The sequence below is a fragment of the Ambystoma mexicanum genome, chromosome 2q (genome assembly GCF_040938575.1).
Source record: "Ambystoma mexicanum isolate Mex_15411 chromosome 2q, UKY_AmexF1_1, whole genome shotgun sequence".
Classification (NCBI taxonomy): domain Eukaryota; kingdom Metazoa; phylum Chordata; class Amphibia; order Caudata; family Ambystomatidae; genus Ambystoma; species Ambystoma mexicanum.
This window is the reverse complement of record NC_090924.1, coordinates 616137428-616162189: the sequence shown is the minus strand read 5'-3', so window position 1 is coordinate 616162189 and position 24762 is coordinate 616137428. Positions and strand designations below refer to the sequence as shown.

The following is a 24762-nucleotide window of genomic DNA, read 5'->3' as shown; positions in this document are numbered from 1 at the left end:
GTGTTAGTGGGTTGGGTAAAGGAGGGAGGTGTGTTGTGTAGTGTCTGTCTTGCATGATGAAGCTAGTGATGTCACGTGGAATGTTGACAAGTGAATGATGGAATGTTCTGGGGGAGAGTTCTGAGTGGAGGCAGTTACAGCCGGCCTGCCTGGGTGATGGGAGCCGGTGTTGTCCTAGCTAATGTCCTGTGTATTTCCTATATGTCCTGAATGTGTAACAGTAACTAAGAAGCTGGAATAACATTGCTTGAAGTAATCTTAAAGTGCCTGGAGATAGCATTCTTTTCACATTGCATCACAGTGTACATCATATCACAGTAGACATTTCGTCTGTTTGTTCCCTTGTTCCCCCAAGATCCCCCCCACCTCTTCCCTGGTCTACCTGACATCATATAATTCACCTCTTTTCTGTTTACTCTTCACCAATCACTCTGATGTCTGCACCCTCCTGTACGGGGCTGGGTTCCGATACTCTGACATCCAGTGTGGAATTGGCCAAATCCGTAATAACTGTCTCCAAGCTTCCATCCCTTCCTCTTCCGAGTTACTGCCTATTGCTTCTTGACACACCACAGTTTCCGCATTCGCCCATTTTAGCAGGTCCCTCCACTATACTTGCACCAGAGTCCTTTTCTATGTTTTCCATCCCATCGCTATTCTGCGTTTCGCTAATATATATGCTAGATCCCTCAGTTTACTCACATGCTTAGCTCTCTAAGGCCTTGCAAAATGCCCCAGCAGACAGGCCAGGGGGGTTTCAATGTCCAAGGTGATAACAGCTTTTGCTAGTGCCAGAGCCACCTCCTCCCAGAATCTACCTCGCTCTATGCAGGCTTAGAACATATGGACCAGATCTGCATCCACCTCCCCACATTTCGGCCATGATTGTATAGCTGCTTGGCTAAATCTTGCTATTCTATTTGGGGTTAAATATGCTCTGTGGGTTATATATAGTTGAATCTGTTGAAGCCTTGTGTTCGTGGACACCTTTTTGTGGTACACCATAGCTCTTTTCCACACCGCGTCCGACATTGGTTCTCCCAGGTCTGCCTCCCATTGCTGTCTCGTCTGCCCCAACTCCTTCCCCACTTTGGACATTAACAGCTCATATATCCTCGAGACTTCATGCCCACCCTTTGACACATCATAAAATGTCTTAATCGTATCATCTATCTGCAACGGAGCTGTGGTCTCTGCCCATCTGCAGCACATATTCCTTAGCAGGCTGGCGTATGTAAGGTGTTTCCCCGAATGCACTACAGTTTCCTCTATCAACTCCATACAATCTTTGGGCACACCCTCATTTATCAGGTGTCCTACTGTCGCTACCTCTTTAGTTTCCCAATATTTTCTCACATTCAACCGCAGTTGGTCACTCAACCCTTCTAACGCCATGAGGGGAATCTGCGGGGAATACGGTGCAATGTTCCCCATCAATTGACAGGGTCTACGCCACATTATATAACCCAATTTCATCAACCTGGGCGAGCAGTTTGTGAAAGAGTAAATTATCCATATATTTTGTTTAGAAAGAACTGGGTCTTTGTCGTTTGCAACAGCCGCGACTCATGCGTTTGTTCGTCCGATAGTCATTTAGCTACAAATTGCAACTGCTAGCAACAAAATACACTTCAAAGTTGGGTTGTTTTATACCCCCTAGTTCATACGCATTCTGGAGCTTCCAAGTGCCATCCTGCACCTTCTGTTATGCCACAGGAAGTTCCTGCATATACTATGCAGTTTATTAAAGAACGACCTCAGTATCGCGTATGGGACATTTGTGAAAAAGTGAAGGAGTCTCTGGAGTACCACCATTTTCAGAAGCGCTGCCCGTCCCATCATGGATAATGGGGTATGGAAGTCCTTATTAGGCTAGGGAAAGATAGACATTCATCGCACCCATTATTATTTAATAAAATGGCTTCTTGTGAGAAAACTATCTACTTGTCTGTCTCGCATTTCTGACCACTCACAGGCATCAGAGGGTCTTCCTCATGAAAAAGGGTATTGGGTTCAAGGTGGTCTTGCTCATGGGAATGATATGATAGTTTATTTATATAGCGCCTATACACAATGTGTTTCAAAGCGCTTTAAGGCAAGGGAGGGAACAAGGGAAAATATGACATTCTTACAGGCCATGAACAGTAAGGATGTGAAATTAACTATCGTACTCGGCCTGACGACATTTCAGATAGTGCAAGAGCTAAGACATAGATAAGGAAGGGAGGGGGAGAGTGGGAAGGGAATGGAAACAGAGAGGTGACTACCGCACTAGGCCTGACGACATTTCTAGTAGAGCCGGAGAAAAACAAAAGGTGAGGGAGAGGGGGGCAGAAAGGGAGGGGAGGAACAAAACAAGCAACTATTTTACTAGGCCTGACGACATTTCAGATAGTGCTGCAGGAGGGGAAGAAGAAAGGGGCGGGGGAGGAGACAGACAAGGTTGCTATCATACTAGGTCCAGGGACAATTCTGATAGAGTAAGTGCATAGAAGAAAGAAAGGGGAGGAGATAGGAAAAGGGACAAAGGGAGAGGAGGAGAGAACGGAGAGTAAGCAGTCAAAAGAGTGGAGAAGCAAGAAGGGAGAGCGAATAAAATTGCAGAAGTCAGTAGTAACACATAATGTTGCAAGCCAAGATAAAAGATGAAGATGGGAACAGCATGAATCAGGGCCACCATGAGTACAAGATGCAAAGGAAGTCCAGCATTAGAGTTGAGAAAGGGTGACGCACCGTGAATCAATGAAGTCCATAAACGTCAAATCCCGCATTGGCCACAAGATGGTGATGGTGAAACCAAAATGTATCAGGATAGACTCCTGCAGAAGTAGGCTGGAGGGGGGTGGGGGACAGGGTAGAAGAATCAAGCAAAACAGGCAACACCTGTGTGCGGGAAGGGGGGCACACGGGAACATCACAGGGGACCAGAGGGGATGGGGATGGCCTGTGGGGACAGAGGGAGTAAACACATGTTGGTGCATGCTTACCTGCTGTCTGAGCAGGGGTTCGGGCCCTGGGTCCTCCTGGTCCGAACAGGTTGAAACAGGAATTGCCCTTTTCTTCATCTGCCCTTCATTTCGGACGCCCGGGCGAGGGACACCCTTGATCTAAGAGTTAAGAGCAGGAAGGAAGAGGCAGGGCTAAGAAGGTGGGTGGTGCTTAGGCCAGGTGACCTAGATCCACTTGGACCTACTCCCCATCTGCAAAGGAAAAGAGGCTGGAGGGATCCTTAAGTAGGGAAAAAGAGTGGGAACCAGGAAGGCACCAGGTGGGCGGGGCTTGCAAAGTGGGGAAAAAGAGCGGCAGCCAGGAAGGCAACAGGTGGGCGGGGCTTAGGCCAGGTGACCTAGATCCACTTGCACCTGTTCCCCATCTGCCAAGGAAAAGAGACTGGAGGGCTCCTTAAGTAGGGAAAAAGAGCTGCAACCAGGAAGGCACCAGGTGGGCGGGGCTTGCTAAGTGGGGAAAAAGAGCGGCAGCCAGTAAGGCACCAGGTAGGCAGCGCTTAGGCCAGGTGACCGAAATCCACTTGTGGGGATCTAGGTCACCTGGGAAAAATACTGTCTCGTCCAGTGAAGTCACGACATCTCCCCGATAGTTGTCGCCTCCCATGTGATCCTCCCTCCAAATGCCGTCCTCAGGGTCAGGATCAAGTAGAGGCTGCCATCCCCTGGCCATATGGGAGAAGGTCACCGCCAGACCAGCCGTAATGGCTCCACTAGATTCATCAGATGCCCTCACCCTAAAGATCTGGCTTCCTGCTCAAGGGTTATTACTTAGAGGATGTAGTAAACTGAAGTAAACTAGTCTTCTTTCCAGGAATAGACCGGGGAGTAAGGAAGAGGTACTTTGTTAGCATTCTTTTGTATCTTTTCAAAGTTGGGAAAATCAGTGCCAATTCTCGTTTCTTCTGGTAACCCTCGGATGACAGCAGCATTGATATCAGTGGACCCTCCTTGAACTCTTATGGTAACTGTGGTCCTATGGTATACCTCTTCATCTCTGTGTACGCAGGTAATCTTTATTGGGGTTCCCCTTCTCGGGAAATTAAATTAGTTGTTACTGCTGTGTGTTTACTCCCTGAATCAAGTAAAGCTTCAACATGGACTCCATTTACTATAGCCAAATCATAGGTTTTAAATGGAACACTGGTACAAAAATAATGACTTGTGGTTTTAATATTGTCTACAAGTAAATCATTTTGGTCCTATTCTTGTTCTGTCATGTAACCAATTTCCATATGTTCCTCTTTTATATTGAAATGGCACTGTTGGGCTTGGTGACCAGATTACCCACACAAGAAACATAATATAGAGGTGGGTCTTGGTATTCGTCTCTCTTCAGGTTTCACCTCTCCTTTTTCCTTCATTGCAATGGGCTTTCTCTCTCACTTACGTAGATCTCTCATTGTGAGTCTGAGAAATATCTTGTTGTTTATCTTTACATGGAGGAGGAGGATGGAAGAAACCTCTTGTTTCCCTTTTTGATTCATCAAGTTTATGAAGATTTTTAAGATGTCGATTAGCTTCTGCAAAATTCTGTTGTAACGCTCACCTGACTCCCACGGAGACGCTGACCAGGTCTGGACTGCTGCAGCCTCTTCTAAGGTGATGCGCAGAACTCGGAAGACCGACTGGACAGGACCCCCAAATCTCGCTTGTCTGACTCGCAGGAGAAACCTTCTGCAGATGGAGAAAGGGGATTAACTACCTGCGGAGTAGCACATCGGCCTCCCACTTCCCTCTTTCACTCTCCTCAGACCACCTCCGAAATTCCCTGTTAACTCTCACCTTAAGGTTTGAAAGGACGAGCTCTCCATCCTGCTTCTGGTGCAGGGGTGCGATTATATCAGTTACTTCACTGGTGTTCGGATTGGTGAGGATCCAAGCTTACTTGACTTTCCTGGCAAGGTGCCGTAAGTATACTGTTAGAAAAGGAGGCCAACTCTTGAACTTTTACATTTGCCTTTATATTCAGTAGTCCGTCTCTTATCCCTTTTATCACAGGTGCTGAGTGAAGATTTCGCGTAGAGGAAACAATTCGCCGAAGGTAAACTCAGGTGAGTTTATGATGGGTGGTTCCTTTAATGTCCTTATATTCACCCACTAATGCGTGTGTCTTTTTTCCCCATAGGGGCCGGGGTACGGTACTGCCGAAGAAGCGGCGCCGACCCGAGATGAGGAAAGATTCTCCCAACAATAATTAGGTAAGTCTTATGGCGAAAATCTGGCTTTCCTCAATATGTTCCTTTTGCTCACCTTTTGTTCTTCTCTTCCCCCTTAGGCGCAGGTATGCGGCGGATCGTGCAGATGGTCGCTAAGGAGCACGGAGATGCCTCGTGAACAGGTGAGTGGAACGCGGCGCTGCAGCGAGCAACGCGATGCGTCTTTAAAATAAATGTCTTCCCTTAGGATCGCCGGCGTGATGACTCCGGACTCCGGGTAGAAGCAGGTAATATTCTTCTGTTCACCTTTTCCCCTTCTCTTCTTTTCTTTCAGGTGTTCCAGGATGGAGGCGGGCGTGGCTGGAGTCAGGATGCAGGAGCAGACACGGTGAGCGTCCAGCTGCTAGGTGCAGAACAACGCGAAGCGTGAGCTGCTGTCTGGGCGTGGCTTAAATAGCCCCCAAAGTAGTTCCAGGTACGCATTCTTCCCCTGCCACGCCCGAGTGGCAAAATAGTCCCACAGGTAAAATAGTCCCTTTCAGGCCTCAAAGAGGTCTGGATCTGGCAGCACGGTCTGCATCAGGTAAGTTCACATAAACACTCCCTTTATGAGCCTGGCGCCAGGACTGAGGTCCAAAATGAGCCTGGCGCCAAAGGCGCCAGGACAGTGTCCAAAGGGCCCCTTACTAGGGGTTGCTGGCCTTTTCCCCGGGAACATGATGTCTGCTTCCGGGGATGCTGGTCCTGGACTGGTTCTCCGGGAGCAGGCATCATGACAGCACTCCCCCCCCCCCTCCCATAGTCCCCCATCCCCCCCCTTCCCTAGTCCCCCATCCCCCCCCCCAGGCCCCTCCCAAGATTGTTTTCTCCGGGGGTTTCGGTTTGTTTGGGAAATTCCGGTGGAATTTTTTTTATTAACCGAGGTGCATGTACATGGTCACTAGGTTCCCAAGACCTTTCCTGAGGCCCGTATCCTTTCCAATCTATTAGATAGAAAAGTTTTGACTTTGACACCATGGAATCTAAAATGTTCTTCACCTCGAATTCAGATTCAGGTTCTCCATTTATTTGGATAGGTTCTGGTGGCTTGATTAATCGGGTTCCAGGTTGTACTGGTTTCAAAAGTGATACATGAAAAACAGGGTGAATCCGCATATTAGCTGGTGGGTTGAGTTTGACGGCCACCGGGTTGATTATGGCCGTAATTGAGTAAGGCCCCAAATATTTTGGGTTAAAAGTTCGAGGTCCTTTGAGCGATAAGTGTCTGGTAGCCAGCCATACTTGGTGTACTATTTGGTATAGAGGTGCCTCACTTTGATGGAGATCAGCATTCTTCTTGTATTTTCTCTTGGCTTGCTGTAAATGTGTAGTTGCTTCTTTGAAAGCTTGAGTTATTGTAGAATGCAGATGGTCTACTGCGGGCATTTCGAGGCTTTGAGGCGAGTCAAGATCTGAGGTTCGAGGGTGATGTCCAAACAAGGTATAAAAAGGACTATGGCCAGTTCCAGAATGTACCGAATTATTGTATGCATATTCGGCAATCCAAAGAATATCCTTCTAATTACTTTCAGATTGATGCAACATACACTGTAAATATTGTTCAAGGGTCTGGTTAGTCCTCTCGGTTTGACCATCGGTCTGAGGGTGGTGGCTGGTTGATAATCTTATGTCGATTTGTGCCAGCTGACAACACTTTCTCCAAAAATGGGAAATGAATTGGCTTCCCCGGTCAGAGACTAGCATGGACGGGAATCCATGTAAATGAACGATATTTTCAAGAAATTCCTTGGCTAGGACAGAAGCTGAAGGTAAACCTTTTAATGGAATGCAGTGGTCCATTTTGGAAAATAAATCCACAATAATAAGAATAGTGTTATATCCATAACAAGGAGGCAGATCCGTAATAAAATCCAGTGACAAGGTGTGCCAAGGTGCCGGTGGAATGTCTAAGGGTTGAAGAAGGCCGGCTGGTCTTTTTTTTTTTACCTTTGTTTTGGGCACAAACACCACAGGACATCACAAAGGATTTAATGTCCTTTCGCCAAGAGGGCCACCAGAACTGTCGTTTATCCTTTTCTTCCGTCTTGGCAATACCTGGGTGCCCCTCTATTAGAGTATCATGATAACGAGAAATAACCAGTTCTTGTAATTCTTTGTGTGGTAGAAATAAGCGCCCTTGGAAGTAAGGTAGATCATCATTGACAGTAAAGTAAGACCCCTTTTGAATCCAATCCTGCAAGGCTGTAGGGTCCAGGAGTTGTTTAACTCTAGCTTGAATGTCTTCCAGTGTTTGTAAAGAGGTCATGCCCAGAATTCTTTGTTCGGGAAATTATCGGTACAGGTTCTGAGTTTGTATCTGTTTCTCCCATTCCTATTCGGGATAGAGCGTCCGCTTTGCCATTCTTGCTGCCAGGACGGTAGGTAATTACAAAATCGAATTCAGCAAAAAACAAAGCCCATCGGAGCTGACGTGACGATTGAGCTTTGGCAGTTTTCAAATATTGTAAGTTCCGGTGGTCAGTGATCACCGTGATGGTATGTCTAGCGCCAAGAAGATAATGCCTCCAAGCCTTAAAAGCGGACTTAATGGCTAATAACTCTTTGTAGGTGATTGCATAATTGATCTCAGGTGCCGAGAATTTTCTGGACCAAAATGCTACGGGGTGCAGTTGGTTAGTTTCGGGATCTCTTTGAGACAGGACAGCTCCCATGGCTAAGCTGGATGCGTCGGTTTCGACTATGTATGGGAGATCTGGACGCGGGTGTTTCAATACAGGTGCGGAGGTAAATTTAGCTTTTAATTCCTGAAAGGCCTGTTCGGCTTCCTCAGACCATTCGAAGCGTTTATTTTTCCTCAAGAGTGCAGTGATGGGTTGTACAATACGTGAAAATTCCGGGATAAATCTGCAATAGAAATTGGCAAAGCCAAGCATGCTTTGAACGCCTTTCACAGAGCTAGGCGATGGCCATTTGAGGATGGCATCCACTTTTCGTGAGTCCATTCGGACTCCTTTAGGTGTCAGGATGAAACCAAGAAACTCGACTTCTGTGGTATGGAAAACACACTTTTCAAGTTTTGCAAACAGTTTGTGTTGGCGCAATTTCTCAAGAACTGCCCTGACATGCTTTTTGTGATCAGATTCCGAAGATGAGTACACAAGAATGTCCTCGATATACGACAACACAAACATCGATGAGTTCCCGAAGGACATCGTTCATGAAGTTTTGGTAGGCAGCAGGTGCGTTGCACAATCCGAAACGCATCACCTGGTACTCGAATAGTCCATATTTGGTGCGGAAGGCAGTTTTCCATTGGTCGCCTTCCTTTACTCGCACCAGATGGTAAGCCCCCCGGAGATCTAACTTGGTGTATATGCAGGCATCCTTCACCTGGTCAAGAAGTTCAGGGATCAGAGGCAAAGGGTAACGGTTTTTAACAGTTATCTGGTTCAATGCGCGGTAGTCGATACAAGTTGTGAGGTCGCCTTCTTTTTTTGGCACGAAGAACAAAGCCGAGGATGCAGGAGACTTTGACGGGCGAATGAAACCATTGGCTAGGTACTGATCTAAATATTGTCGCAAATGAAGATTCTCGGGTTCAGTAAGAGCATAAATCCTGCTACAAGGGGGTTGTGCGCCGGGCATCAGATCGATTTGGCAATCGTACGACCTGTGAGGGGGTAATGTGTTGGCCTGTTCCTTTTGGAAGACGTCTTGAAATTCTTGGTATTCCGGCGGTATTTGCAAAGTGGCAGGGGTTACTGTATCCAGGCCTATATTTGGATTTCCTGGATAACAGGATTGTGCACAATCCGGAAAGATTATCCTCTTCGCTCGCCAGTCAATTCGAGGATTATGTGTTTCTAACCAAGGGATTCCTATAATTACCTGAAACTGTGGAGCCTTGATTACGTCAAACACAACAGCCTCCCGATGCCCGTCCTGACCCACTAGTGTCACCTCTGCAGTGGAATGTGTTACCGGCCCAGAGGCGATTTCGGTTCCATCTACTGTGGTGATGACCTCTTTACTGGTTTTAGGACGAAGAGGGAGGTTGATCCTGGAAGCCAATTCACGATCCACATAGTTTCCTATAGCCCCACTATCGATGTATGCCTTTATTGCATGCAACCGCCCAGGCTGTTCCGGATCTACGAGGACCATTGGCATGATGAAGTGCGAGGTCTGAGAGTTAGTTTTCAGGCTCGGGAAGCGGACCCCTACGCTTGTCGGGCGTGGTCGTTTCCCGAATCAGGTTCCATATGGTTCTTATCCGCGGCTCCTACCGCCTTCTTGGGCGGTTTTACTGGGCAATCTCGTAAAAAGTGTCCAGAAGCCCCACAATAAAGACATAATCGCATCTGCTGTCTTCTTTCACATTCTTTTTGAGTTAAAGGTCCTTTAACCCATCCAATTTGCATAGGTTCAGAAACATCGGCACCCTTGGGGTTAACGTGAGTCTTGACCAACACCCGTGTCTCAAACTTGGACCGATCTGCCTTTCTGTTTTGAAGCCTGTGATCTAATTGGACCACTAAGTCTATATATTCCATGCAGTCTTGGGGCGGATTTACAACTTGGGCCAGGACATCCTTAAGTTCTCCATGTAGACCTCGATGAAATAACGTGATTCTTTTATTCTCTGGCCACCCAGTCTCCACAACCAACCTATTGAAGGTTGCAATATAGGCTAAGAGATCCTGGTTACCCTGTCGTAGGGACAGAATTCGTTGTCCAGGGCCTGTCCCTGAGAGTGCCGAGCAAATAATCTTTCCATGCGTGTCTGAAAGCCTTGAAAATCCCGGAGTATTGGGTCATCTTGAGTAACCAGTGGAACTGACCAATCGGCAGCACAGCCGCTGAGATATGATAATACAAAAGCTACCTTGGTTTGGTCGTTAGGAAAGGCCCCAGGTCTGCAGAGGAAGTGCAATCGGCATTGATTCATGAATACGGCAAATCTTTTGGGGTCCCCGGCAAATCGTTCAGGTGGGGCCAACGGCATATTTCCAGGTAGATTAATTTGCACTGGGTTACTTGAAACCACTGGGGCGGGAATACCCCTGAACCTGGTAGGGGAGTTTGTCCAGCCTGACCTTGCAATAGCTGCCTGGCAAGGTCATCAGTTCGTTCTTTAGATACAATTAGTTCTCTCCTGAGAGCGTTAGTCTCCTGACGAGCGGAATGCACTTCGGCCCGTAATTCCCCCAATAGGTGGGCCAACTGATCAGTCTCGGAAGTCTCCATAGCGCCTGGGTGGGAAATTGTAGGAAGGCTTCGCGTTCTGTAACCCTCACCTGACTCCCACGGAGACGCTGACCAGGTCTGGACTGCTGCGGCCTCTTCTAAGGTGATGCGCAGAACTCGGAAGACCGACTGGACAGGACCCCCAAATCTCGCTTGTCTGACTCGCAGGAGAATCCTTCTGCAGATGGAGAAAGGGGATTAACTACCTGCGGAGTACCGCGTCGGCCTCCCACTTCCCTCTTTCACTCTCCTCAGACCACCTCCAAAATTCCCCGTTAACTCTCACCTTAAGGTTTGAAAGGACGAGCTCTCCATCCTGCTTCTGGTGCAGGGGTGCGATTATATCCAGTTAATTCACTGGTGTTCAGATTGGTGAGGATCCAAGCTTACTTGACTTTCCTGGCAAGGTGCCGTAAGTATACTGTTGTAAAAGTTCAAGAGTTGGCCTCCTTTTCTATTTGCCTTTATATTCAGTAGTCCGTCTCTTATTCCTTTTATCACAGGTGCTGAGTGAAGATTTTGCATAGAGGAAACAATTTGCCGAAGGTAAACTCAGGTGAGTTTATGATGGGTGGTTCCTTTAATGTCCTTATATTCACCCACTAATGCGTGTGTCTTTTTTCCCCATAGGGGCCGGGGTACGGTACTGCTGAAGAAGCGGCGCCGACCCGAGATGAGGAAAGATTCTCCCAACAATAATCAGGTAAGTCTTATGGCGAAAATCTGGCTTTCTTCAATATGTTCCTTTTGCTCACCTTTTGTTCTTCTCTTCCCCCCTTAGGCGCAGGTATGCGGCGGATCATGCAGATGGTCGCTAAGGAGCACGGAGATGCCTCGTGAACAGGTGAGTGGAACGCGGCGCTGCAGCGAGCAACGTGATGCGTCTTTAAAATAAATGTCTTCCCTTAGGATCGCCGGCATGATGACTCCAGACTCCGGGTAGAAGCAGGTAATGTTCTTCTGTTCACCTTTTCCCTTCTCTTCTTTCCTTTCAGGTGTTCCAGGATGGAGGCGGGCGTGGCTGGAGTCAGGATGCAGGAGCAGACACGGTGAGCGTCCAGCTGTTAGGTGCAGAACAACGCGAAGCATGAGCTGATGTCTGGGCGTGGCTTAAATAGCCCCCAAAGTAGTTCCAGGTACGTATTCTTCCCTGCCACGCCCGAGTGGCAAAATAGTCCCACAGGTAAAATAGTCCCTTTCAGGCCTCAAAGAGGTCTGGATCTGGCAGCACGGTCTGCATCAGGTAAGTTCACATAAACACTCCCTTTATGAGCCTAGCGCCTATGGCGCCAGGACTGAGGTCCAAAATGAGCCTGGCGCCAAAGGCGCCAGGACAGTCTCCAAAGGGCCCCTACTAGGGGTTGCTGGCCTTTTCCCCGGGAACATGATGTCTGCTTCCGGGGACGCTGGTCCTGGACTGGTTCTCCGGGAGCAGGCATCATGACATCTGTGCTGCATCTATAGCTAGTAATAAACTGGGTTTATTCTGTTGAAGGACTGCTTTCTGTAAATAGGGAGGTAGCAAATTCATAAATTGTTCTATGGAAAGGGTTTCTAATACTTCAGGTAACAATTTCTTCCCTAACCAATGAGACAATGGGCCTCATTACGGCTTTGGCGATAGCCATGCCGCTATTGGTGGCATGGCTGCCTCCAAAACCGGTTCCGGGTTCCCTGAATGGGGAATTACTGGGCCATTCCGAGTTTGGAGGGCCCGGTAATTCCTCCCTCAGAGAACCCGGGCCGGACCTCCCCCATTCCCATTCGAGCCCCCATAGGGCTCAATGGGAATGGGTGCAGGGAGCTAACAACTGGCCGATTACGACCGGCCCGTTGTTAGCTCCCTGGCCCCCTCGCGGGACCCGGAAAGGACATCTGGTTTTACCAGGCGTCCTTATAAACCAGGCGTCCTTATCGGGTCCCGCGAGGGGACTTCATAATCAAGCGGAATGGGTCCGCATCCATTAGCAGCACCCATTAACCCATTCCGCCAGGGTCGTAATGAGGCCCAATGTTTTTTGTACTCTAGTCCCTTATTCCACTGGTGTTTCATCGGGATACCTTTGAATACTTCTAGGTTTTAGCTCATACAGGTTGTCTGTTTGGCCTACCCTTTTCAACAACCCTTGTTTGATTTCATCAAAGGTTCTGGTCCCCAGAGGGTTTAATAGGTGATAGGAGTTTTGGAGTTCTCTTTTTAGTACGGTGGCTAAATAGCAGGTCTTCAGTTTGTCCTCCCAATGAAACTGGTGGGCAATTCTTTCAAAGTTGAGGAAAAGATTTCACAAGTCCCCCCCTTCTTTACAAGGTTGCAGGACTCCATGTGGTAATATGGGTCTCTGCTGAGAGGCAGCAATTCTATCAAGTCCTGCTTGGAATCTATTTTCATTACAAACAGGAGTCAAGTCAGTGGGAAATATATACATTCACTTTAAGGGCATAGTTCTACCATTGAGAAGATGGACACAGTACTGCTGGTATCTTTTAGTGTTAATTGGCAGCATTTGCACAATTGACCAGCCCTGGAGGTGAGTTGCGTGTTCCCTTTAGTTGTTTAGTTGTCTAACATACATTGTATTTTCTTTAGGAACATACATTGGTTTTCATTTTAAATTGATTAATTGTTTGATTTTTGGTTAGGTTGATTTCCTTCAGATTAGTTGGTTTTTCTTTAACTCTGGAATTATGTTTTGATCATTTAGACTTTAGGTAATTTATAACTTGAGTTGTGTTGTGACACTTTGCTTTACAGATCTGATTTTCAAGAGATCTTTTCGTGGCATGGCTGAGCCGTTACTTCCTGAATTTACCGACAGGCTTTTGGGACCAGCCCCCGTTAGGGTAGAGACTATGGTAATAACCTCTTCTCCCCTTAGTTCACATGACATGTCTTAACCTCGGTATATGAATATAGCCCTGTTTGTTCATTTTTTCGGATCACCATACTCTTAACATTTTTAACTTTGTTATTCATGATGTTATTTTTTTCATTTGTTTTTGTCTTTTTCAACATTCTTTCTACAGGTATCAATACCCTAGCATGTTCTATTATATATGTGAATGTTTTTACCTCAATCTGAGTACGTTCATTAAGAAGTCGCTGAATGACCCAGAAAAAAATCTAATTTATGGGAATGCTTTGTCCTGATGAAGATGGATTCCATCTGCACCTTTCTGCAAGATGCACTTCTTCCATCGAAACTACTAAACTAAACCTTTAATGATGCCATGCCATTCTTGATTGTCGTTTATTTTTTGCATGACACCGTAGTAGTTGACGCACAGCATCCCTAACTCGTATTCTTATGGGTATGTCTTTTAGATGTGTATTTACTCTGGTATTGAATTTTCTTACAATTGGTCCTCTTGTTTGATGATTACTATTATTGATTCAACTTTGACTTTTTGCATTGTTTAGAATGTGCTATTAATATACATTTGCTATTTGCACATTTGAATCATCTCCGAGCTTCTGTGGGCTTCCCAGGTTGAGTGATCCCCTTCATTCACCTAGGGATACCCCCCAGTCACTCTTGAGTTTTGCATTTGTTATTTACTAAGATTGATCTATTTCCTGCCGATATTCTCTTGAGGTTTACAATTGGCATTAGCACTTTACCACAGTATGCACTTTATTTCTTAAATTGTATGTTACAACTTCATGCATTGCACAAGTTTTGTAGGCTATTTAATCCTGTTTTTTTAACATATTGAAATAAATTGAAAAGACATTTAATAAACATGTTACTTTTTATTATGTATTGATTGGTGTATGGTGATCTGTTTTATGACCAGCAGTACTGTGTCCATCTCCTCAATGGTAGGACTATGCCCTTAAAGTGAATTTATATATTTACCGCTGACTTGACTCCTGTTTGTAATGATTTTGCCTCCTCACAGTCAGCAAAGTAGGGGATACCCATCTATTGTTTTTTGGAATCTATTTTCAGCTTGGATTTGATGGGCAGTCAGTCGCGCTAAAAGATCATCTAGGGTTGCCATCTCATTTTCTTTTCGGGACCTTCCGCCTCCACAAAACTAATGCCCTGATCAGAATGAAGGGTATCATTATCTTTGGTGCGTTGGTCCAGGAAGGTAAACACCTCTTCCTCTAGCTCAGGCGGTTGGTACACCTCTACCTTTACCCGTTTTGTTATTCCTAATGGAGGAAGGAATGATCCCTCCAGCTCTACAAGGACTCGGGCAGGACTCCCAAGTGCAGATGTACTACCAATAGAGAGTCTTGAGGCTAGATCTATATCCGCTTTAACTATCAGGCTTAGTTCACTGTGTGATTTTAAGTTATAGGGCCTCATTACGACCCTGCAGGTCCGGACCGGCTGATTAAGAATCCTGCAGGCAGGAGATGTCACTCCCGCCAGGTCTGACCTGGTGGAATTTACACCACCCGCCTGCAGGAGGACATGGAAACACTGTCTCTGTCATAGACGGAGCCAGTGTTTCCATTGTCCCCATCCCCTACGGGACTCCATGGGGATGGGGACAGTGGAAACACCGGTTCCGTCTATGACAGAGCTGGTCCAATGGGGACTTACAGAATTCCACCTCCGGAATTCCCGGGTCACCGGGGTCTTAATGCCCCGGTGATTCCGGGAATCTCAGAGGCGGAATGGTAATACGGGTCCGGCGGTAACCTGCCGGTTTTTCCGGCACGGTTACCGCTGGACTCGTAATGAGGCCCATAGTCTGATAGTTTGAAATTATCTAGCAAGGGGCAACCGTGAAAAATAAGGTTTTGGTGATGGACGGTGAAAGCACATTTTGGCAAGATCTTCTGTTTAATGCTGAAGATAGTTTCATGGTGGTTAACATCAATTATGAAATCTTCTAACTATTGGATGGTCAACTGCATTTAGGGAGACAAGGAGAGAGGAAGGAGATAGAGGGGAAAAATAATATCTGGGAGTGGGTTGACAGTTTGTGTCAGCTGGTTTAGCATCCCACTGGGTTTCCCCATTCCCATGAGGGGACAATGAGAGCCGGACACAAGGTTGTCATGTTTCTACAAAAGATACTTATTAAAAGAAAAATGCCTCTCTGACCCCATGTTAAAGAGGAGTTTCTCTGCCTATAAACCGAAACTAAGGATCTATCTGGGTCAGGTTGTCAATTACTGAAAAACTGTCCTTGTGCCCAAAACGTCCTATCCTGGCCCTCACACTATAAACAAAAGAAACATGTGTAGGAAAATTACTTCAACTGACCCAAAAGTGTTCACAACTGAAACAAGCATAATTCCAACAAAAATATTCTTCAAGGTGGAAGACCTTGGTTCCAGGGGGTGGATCCCTTCCTCTGGATTCTTGATTATAAGAAGAATAGTCACTTTTGTAAACAGTTCTTTGGTGCCTCGTTTGATCTCACAAGATTCCTGTTTGGGTAACCAAGTCTAACAGTCTTTCTTTGATGCAACTTTCTCCTCGGTCTAGATAACACTGTCTTTCTTTAACAACCAACTTCCCAGGGTTACAAAAATAAATGCCAATCTTTCCTATAACACTTCTTGGGGGTTGTAAGTTGCCTGGTTTACTCTCTTGCCAGGTTACTTTATGCAATTCCAACTGCCTGGTGTACTCTCCTGGTAGGACTCTTTCTGAAGCGTCACTTGCCTGGTATATGTGCCTGCAAGGTCTTCACCTATGAGTTCCACCTGGTTAGTATACACCCCTGCCATGACTTTTGTGTATTTCAATTGTGTGCTATTATGCTTGTTAGGATTTCTCATATAGTTTACTTGCCTAGTGTATGTGGTTTCCAGCACTTCTCATATGCTTTCCTCACCTGGTGTCTGTGGTTTCAGGACTTTTCATATGCATCGCTCTATCATCACTATTGTAGGTATGACCCTCGGGTTGAGATATATATACTCTTCGTAAGGTTTCTTTAGATTTAGCCCCACATTTACATTTCAGGTATTCACAGTTCATTGGGGTTTGCCTTTTTGCTTTTCAGTATTCTAACAGCCTTTTGTCGTATTTGCAAGGTTTCAATGTTCAAATTGCTGTCGGTTGCTGGAATTTCCCGGGGTCCTAACTAGTTTTGGGTAGAATCACCGGCTTTCTCCAATGTCTCCCTGTCGGGATCGTGCTTCTGCAGTGTGCTGCATCCACCCGCTTCCCATCTGGAAGCTGTGTACATTCTTCCAGCCTCCCTTGTGGTGCCGCAATTGTTCGTCTGCTTCCCTTCAGGATCCAGAATGGAGAACGCAAGCTTCCCGATTCGCTGAGTGGCCAGGACCTTCCTCACAGCTCCCGGCATCTCCACAGCCTTTCAGTCTCTGGTTCGGCATTTCTCCCATGACAGTCTCTTCTGCTCTGCCAGAAGAACAACTAGACTGCACATTGTGGTTCAGGTTCTTAGTACATGGTTCAAAATCATGGATCTTCCTCCTCTCCTCAGTAGTTAGGGAATTCCGGTAGTTGATGTTTATAAAGTGTGTTAAACACATGGCAGTTGAATAGTTCCCTGTACTGGTTTTACAAAAGGGAACTTTAGAAGAAAAAAGTGTTACGTTTCAGCAGTGTGAGTTGGTGTCATGGTTGTTTGTTTGACCATAGAAATATGAAGAGGGTTAGCTTCTACCAGTGGAAACACACATCTGGCAGTATGCCATGAAGGTCTGGGGCATGAGAGGGTCTTCCTCTTGAAAAAGGGTCTTGGGTACAAGGGGGTTTCCTCATGGAAATGGCAAAAATACTGTGTCTCATCCAGTGAAGTCACATCTCCTCTCCTGTAGCTATCTCCTCCCATGTATTCCTCCCTCATAAAGTCGCCCCTAGGGTCACGATCAGGTAGCGGCTGCTGTCTCCTGGCCACATGGGAGGAGGTCACCGACGGGGAATCCGTGATGACTCCCACTGGATAGCGTGGGACAATAAAGGTTTTTTAAAAAAGTTAAAAAAACAACAACAAAAAGAAGTACCCTGCAACCCCAGTTCCGACTCATGCTAGTGGAAGGGAACTGACGTTGCAGGGATAGAGGGGAGTCGGGGGCACACAAATAAGTGTGCCGCTGAAAGGTAAGTATGGGTAATAAGAGGTAGAGGGTAGGGAGATGCAGGAAAAAGTGATCTATGTGATCACTGTGCCACGCAATTTTTGAAATCGACATTTTTGTCGTCAGAATTTTGGCCCACACAGTGATCACGTAGATTCCTTTAAGTGCATACAAGCTATGCTGGGAAATTGAAATTATGCTGGGACCCAATACAGGGCTCCCCTGTGCTTTTCACTCTGCTGTGTCTCAGGGACCTCCACACAGCATTACCGCTCCGGCAATGTGGTGCCACAAGAGACAAGCAGCTTCATATTTCTCTTCCTCTTCCTCTTCTCTCGGGCCCAGAAACATTATATTACATTACAATAACAAAACTCAAATTCCCCTGCACAATAGTCTATGATGGAAAGAAACTTCACTCTCCTCTAACAATACTTCCCAAACAAATCAAGCAACTGAACAATATTAAAATAAGTATGATGGAGGACATTGGCTGAACACATACCTCCGAGATGAGATGCCATTGCTCCCAAAAGGAGGTTGATTGGCTGAAGATTCTACCAGCATGTGTCCTAGTTTAGAAACAGCCCTGTAAGGGAAGAAATGTTTTCCAGTATTCACTAATAACATATATTAAAGAAAACAAATCAGTGTGTTGCTAATGCACTTAAATGGTCAAAAAGAACACCATCTACTGAAGAGTATATAAAAGGGCACTAAAATAAGTCTCCCCCATTTTCCTCCGTCCATCACTTCCACATTTTAACTTCACTAGTCTACTCTTCTCCTTTGTTGCCGACCTCCCCCTGCTACCTTTATTCTGTTTACGTGGTTATCTGTAAAGCTCCCTGTGTGGCCTGAGTGGTTAGATCTGAGCAATATGAAAACTGCTAATAAATGGGACACAAGTACATTGGTCAATATTCATGCTATTTATTTCTACTTTTGGAATTCTTGTTGTAATTACTGCGTGCAACAGAACACATTTTAGTGGCACACCACTAGAAACTTATTTTCAACATGAATACTCTCAAATTAAATCTCTGCTGTGGAACATGTAGAAGAGCCACCAAATCCACAAAAGCTCATGTTTACAGCCCGGAATTACTGGCGGGATAATGGAAAACTCCTAATGAAGGCCTCTCTTATTGTGGGGTTTTAGTAGTGTTACACTCATTTGGTGCTCCCCTATATGAATATAATGTCCTGGGTTTCCCTGGGTTGAGCCCAGTGAAGTGTTCCTTCTTTCCCCCACACCATGATCGACTCACAATAAAAGTGCTGTAATTATGGATGCACATGGGCTTCTTGATAACAGTGTAAAATAGAAAATGTGAATAGTGGGCCTAAAGACGCATTCTTCCCATGTTTTTCACTTTGAAAACGAGAGACAGGAAATCGTTAGGTAATGTGCATTTTTAGGAGGAAGTGTCAGTTTCAGAAAACATTACAGGAAGCATGTATGTAAAAAACAATTCACTTCGATGGCACAGGTGAGTAGTGTAAAAGTCCAATATACCAACTTTTTGGGGAGATAGGTGGACACACTGTTACACAACATCTTGGCGAAACCCCAGGCCGATGCCCTGTACTGGGCAGATTTATGGTATTATGATCGCTGTTCGATCTTCCAGATTACTGAAAAGAAATTTGAGAAGTGTGATTCATCTTCCCTGTTCTGCTCCTGCATTTTACATTCTTAGTGAACTTAACATGGGGTTTATCTTAGATAAATTACAGCTGAGACCAACGTTGGAATGGGTTACTATACAGCGTAATCAAAAAGATGTACTTACTGAAGAAATATCTTAAAATCCTCCTTGCTGGAGATCTCTGGGGTTTCCCTCGTAAAGATCCTGTCGTTAGCCCAAACCAAAACTATTTTATTTGAAATTGAGCTTTTCCATTTGTTTACTGCGCCTGATATAATCACCCCAGTGATTAAATCTGAAGTGAAGAAATAGTTACCCACCAGAAACAACGTTCTCGAACAATGGTTATTTTTCATTGGTATTTTTCACAGATTCACATACTTTTCAATATTCACCGTTGTGAGGCTGGGAATCCTTGGGACATTAAAAAAACAATTCAAGTGTACATCACAAGAAAACATCACTGTGTTCTTTAAGTCTCCTTTCTGACAATTTGCCCTTCAGCCTATCGGAGAACAAGGGAGAGTTGAAGGAGGCAACGAAAAGGAAAGCGCTCTAGAAAGAGAGAGAGACAAGTCAGAGCGATTTGGTGGTACAAGAAGAAACAGAGTGATCACCTGGTGAGACAGGAAACCAAGGTGCAAGAAGGACCTGTTGTGAAACCCAAAGAAGCCAAAGATCAGGAAAAGGAGAGATGTTGTGAGGAGGAAGTGGAAACCCATAGATAGTGTCATACGTTCAGAGAGAGAAGGACTGCACTACAATTCAGATTGTATGTTCTCCCTCCTTCCCATCTCTATTATCACCTCCTTCAACTCTACACCCGATTTTAACTGTTCCCTCCTTTCCTTCATCACCTTTGTCCACTCCAGGTTTTCGCTCCTCACACCTTTCCATCACAGTGATTATCCCCTCCTTGCACCTTTCCAAATGTTCAGCTCTAACCACCTTCCTCTGCTGTCATCTGCAACTGACATTTCGGCAGTCTCCTTTGCTCCAGTAAGTGGTCAGAGACTGATTTGGGAGACATATAAGGTGAGTCTTGCTCCCACTCCTGATAACTAGGTGCATTATGCTGCTGGAAGCGCTGTCGTTCCGTTTCACTTTCTCTTTTTATTCATTACTTGTCTACTTGTATATTTTAACCTTAAAACATTGTTTGCTTTTTATCCCGTTATTTTAGCAATTGATTTTACTTTCTACTGCACTCTTACTGTGCCTTAGGGGTAACACAGCAACCTATAAGTGCTGTTAGACACACTGCCATCCCTCGGTATTGCCTTTGAGACATACCAGGGTTGTTAAAGGCAGATACCTGTCTAGGAACTACAAGTCCCAGTGTACTTGTAGTCCCTCAGCTGACCGTAAATTTACCAGACAGACGAGTCAGTGCCGGCACGTCGGGTCGGTCAGTAGCGGTCCGGAGAAGTATGGTCTCACTACTCTGCCGAAAGAAATGGGTTTACAAGAAGTCCAGGACGCCACCAAACATGCTAGACACATATCTGAGGTAAGGAGTCTGTCGCTCATTGAAAGACCACTACATACTCCGGCTTTGTTAAATCAAAACACAGCGATAAACCAGACCGATATCTACCGTGTGCCTGGTTCTCCACTCACACTCTCCCCCTTACTCCCGGCTTCATCCACGGGAAACGTGGGGGGACCTCAGGCCAAAACTCTGCAAATGTACAAACAAGACCATGCTCACGCCCACATTTCGAGCAAGGAGCTCCTAAGTGCTGAGCTCACAGCTAAACAACCTATACTTGTTTTGCCTGCTCCTAGTCACTGGATGCCAGTGATTTCTGAAGGCACGGGTAATGACATGATCCATGAGGTAGCTTTCAATGCCCACGGTATGGAAGTGCCCCTGTCTCAGGACACTGTCAACCATAATAGGGCTAAGCTCGAAATACCAGCACGCACAAGTCCCGTGAAACTAAAATGTTGCCTTCTAAATACTCTGTCTCTACTCAAGCACGCAGTTGAAGTTGCTGATAAGATCCTGGAGCTAGATCTGGACATCCTGTTTCTTACGGAAACATGGATGTCGGAATCCTCTCATCATGCTATGATTCTGGCTACTCCCGATGGATATTCAGCCCTCCAAACCATACGAGAAGTTGTAAGAGGAGGAGGGGGCTAGGGAGTGGCTATTGTCTATAAACAGAATCTGAAGCTGTATGCAACCAATTGTCCACATTTTGACAATTGGGAGGTCTTAATGGTAAAACTGAATATAAACCCTGTATCCTCCATTAGTATATTGCTAATATATCGACCCCCAAGAACTACCCCACTGTTTGAATAACAACTTCAGGCCATCATAGGTAATTTATCTAAGGACACGTCCTCATTTGTTATCCTGGGAGATCTTAATTACTGGTATAACAATCCCATCGATGAGGAGTCCAGGGACTTAACTATGTCCCAGGAATCCATCGGGTTTAAACAGCAGGTCCATAGTGCTACCCATAGTGGCAGCAACATATTGGATTGGATCGCAACAAAAAACCTGGAAGTGAATATATCTGCCATTGTTGAATGCATCTGGTCTGATCACTTCCTCGTTAATTTTGAATGTCTAATTCAATCACCAGAAATACACTTGTCAAATAAAGACAAACCTCTTAAGACATGACGCAATCAAAAAAAGGTGACGCATGCTGCTTTTAAGGAGCTATTAGTTCCACTCCTTCCCTCACTACAGAAAGACTCTTCCCTTGATGAGTTTACTCGTCTATTTTGGTCGGCCAATAATTCTGTATTCGATACGCTCGCCCCTGTTAAACTTGCTAAACCTAACATCCACAAACCAAAACAAATAGTTTTCAGGAGATACTTTGACAGCTAGATGAACTAAACGGGCAGCTGAAAGATGCTGGAGGAAAGCTCTGTCCACAGAAAACATGAGAGCTATAAGAAGGCCGTAACGTGCTACAAAGAAATAATGTTTAATGCCAAAGCTAAACACTTTAATGATAGAATTCATCAAGCAAAATCCCACACCAAAGAAATCTTTTCTATTCTGCCAGAATTAAAAAATCCCCCTGTCAATAATCAGACACAAGAAAGCAATGCGTGGTGTCAAGCTATCCAAGACGGTTTTAATAGTGAACCCGAAAAACATCAACAGGCCATCAGAGAACAACTACAAACTCTTTTTAGTAACATCCTGACACCAGAGTTGGCGGTCCAAAGTGCTAAAACTCCCTTGGAAGTTTTCACCTTTCAAAAGGAATCAGAATTGGAGGTTCTTGAAATTATCCATAAACTGAAGCCCTCCTCCTGCAAGGGAGATGCTTTTCCGGCCACGCTTTTTAAAGACTTTGCTGTTACTTTAGCCCCTTCGGTCACTCATTTTGTAAACCAACCTTTTGACAAATCCTATGTTCCTAACAATATCAAGGAGGCTTGGATTGCACCGCTCATAACGAAAGACAATCTTGATCCCTCAATACCCGGAAACGTTAGACCTATCACTAATGTACCATTTTTACTAAAGATAATAAATAAGATTGCATATGAACAATATCAAAAATGCGTAGAAAGTAACAACATCCTTATGGAGGAACAATCTGGCTTTCGTGCCAATCATGGCACTGAGACAGCTCTATTGGATCTCCAGAATAACATTGCTTGCATCATTGAAAAGGGAAATCCTGCCTTGCTTCTCTTGCTAGATCTCTCTTCGGCATTCGATTTGATTAACCATGAACTTCTCGCCGAAAGACTCATAAAAGTTGGTAGATGTTCACAGGCTGCAACAGACTGGTTTAAATCCTTCTTGGGTTCCAGATCTGCAGCAGTCGTGAAGGGGAACTTTACCTCCCAAATAATCCTGCTGCTATGTGGTGTTCCACAGGCATGATGCCTGTCGGATCTACTTTTTAATATCTTTTCAAAACTATTATGCGACATGCTATGAACCCTGGTTGTCAGGTTCACAAACTACACCAATGACACCCAGCTGGTGTTTACCCTGTCAGGAGACTATGAACAAGATGCATATAGAGTAAGAGAGGTTTTCTCCGCCATACAAACATGGATGGCATCAAACTCGTTAGCTCTTAAGGAGGCCAAAACCGAGCATATGATAATTGGTACCCCCCAGAGACAAATAAAACTAGAGGATAAATACCAAAGTTTTAAAATCAATAACAGCAATATAATGGTTTCTGACCATGTAAAAACGCTGGGCGTTATTATGGATTCTCATCTATCCTTTAAAGGGCATGCCTCTTATCTCAAATCCACTTGTGCCTTCTTCTCCAATCTTCTTTGGCAAATTCGCCCTTACTTATCCAAGCCCAACCTTGCCATAATTGCTGGTGCCATTATTAACTCAAAACATGACTATTGTAATAGTCTATTAATGGGCACCTCTAAATCGAATATAAAAAAAAATGCAAACCATCCAAAATGGAGCTGTTAGAGCAGTAAATGGTTTAAGCAGACACTCTAAGATCTCGGCTGAGAGGAGGAACCTTAAATTGGCTCCCAGTTGGACAGAGAATTAAATTCAAAAGTGCAGTATTAGTCTTGAAGTATATCTCTGGCACTGCTCCAAAATATCTCTCTGATAAAATAATGAAAGCTCCTCTTAGGAGAAACCTGCGTTCAAACAATCTGGATTTATTTCAACCTTGACAACTCCTAAAAAGAGTTGGCAGTACCAACTTTAGTTTCTGGGCCCCTAAGGTTTGGAACTCACTGGCATTTTCTATAAAAAAACTGGATCTATTGGCACATTTAAAAAGCAGCTCAAAACCTGGCTTTTCGATGATGGAATAGAGTAATTCCTACCCAGTTTTCTTTTTCTCCCTGCCGGGTAATCTGCACCTCACTGTCCTCTATGTTCTCCTTTTCTGTTCTGTACATTGCTGTGAGCGCTCTGAGGCCTTTTAGATAGATAGTAGACTCCTTGGCATCTTCTTCCTCCTTCCAGCCTTCATTGAAGAAAGACGAGCTCTGGCCACCCTCACAGACAGATTGGACTGCCTTCCTCATGTAAGGCTCCTCCATCCCCTTGGGTGGGACTTCCATTAAGAACCTGCAACTCTGAGTGGTAATTGGTAGAGGGTTGGGCTTGGCTGGATCCCATAACTTCTTGTGGGTCAGGCTGAGGGTGAGGGGGCTGGACTAAGAACCCTAGAAACCATTTGTGAATGTCCTTGTGCACTTGGTGAGTTAGAAAGAGTTGGCTACTCATGGGGCACGCCTGTATTGGATGTTTGGGCAGGGAAGAACACTTTGGGAGGGATTTATATCACTTTTCCATGTGCCTCATAATATTGCAATTGAAACCACATGTTTATTGGGTCACATGCTCAGCAAAGATCGCACAACCAGAGCAAAATGTTTCTGCAGTGCTCCCGGACCATTGAGGTTCCTATTTAGTGTCTCCTCCATGTTTTGGGTCACAGGTAGGTTGTCCAATGAAATTGGTTTGGGGCCCCATAGCAGGTGGCTTATGTTGGGGAGTGGATATGGTGTTGCTGTGACTAAGCGCAGCCAGGCAGCGCAGGTAGGGGCAGAGTGCCTGAAGAATCCTCCCCTTCCCCAGGGGCCATCACCTAATGGCTATGGGTGGCATACTGCCCACAAAGCATCTCCCCAAAACATACAGACCGAGGCAGGTGATTTTGTCTAAGGGTGGGATCGAATGGCACAACGTA

At 45.3% G+C, this 24762-nt stretch overlaps 1 protein-coding gene across 2 annotated transcripts in view; it reads right to left on the bottom strand.

The window, feature by feature from the left end:
* CCDC13 (coiled-coil domain containing 13) overlaps positions 1 to 24762 on the bottom strand; it is a 1886344-nt gene that overhangs the window by 517090 nt on the left and 1344492 nt on the right. For both annotated transcript variants that reach the window (XM_069647762.1, XM_069647761.1), the window contains exon 12: positions 17935 to 18018. In XM_069647762.1, coding sequence (XP_069503863.1) covers positions 17935 to 18018 — 84 coding nt within the window. The remainder of the gene's footprint in view (positions 1 to 17934; positions 18019 to 24762) is intronic.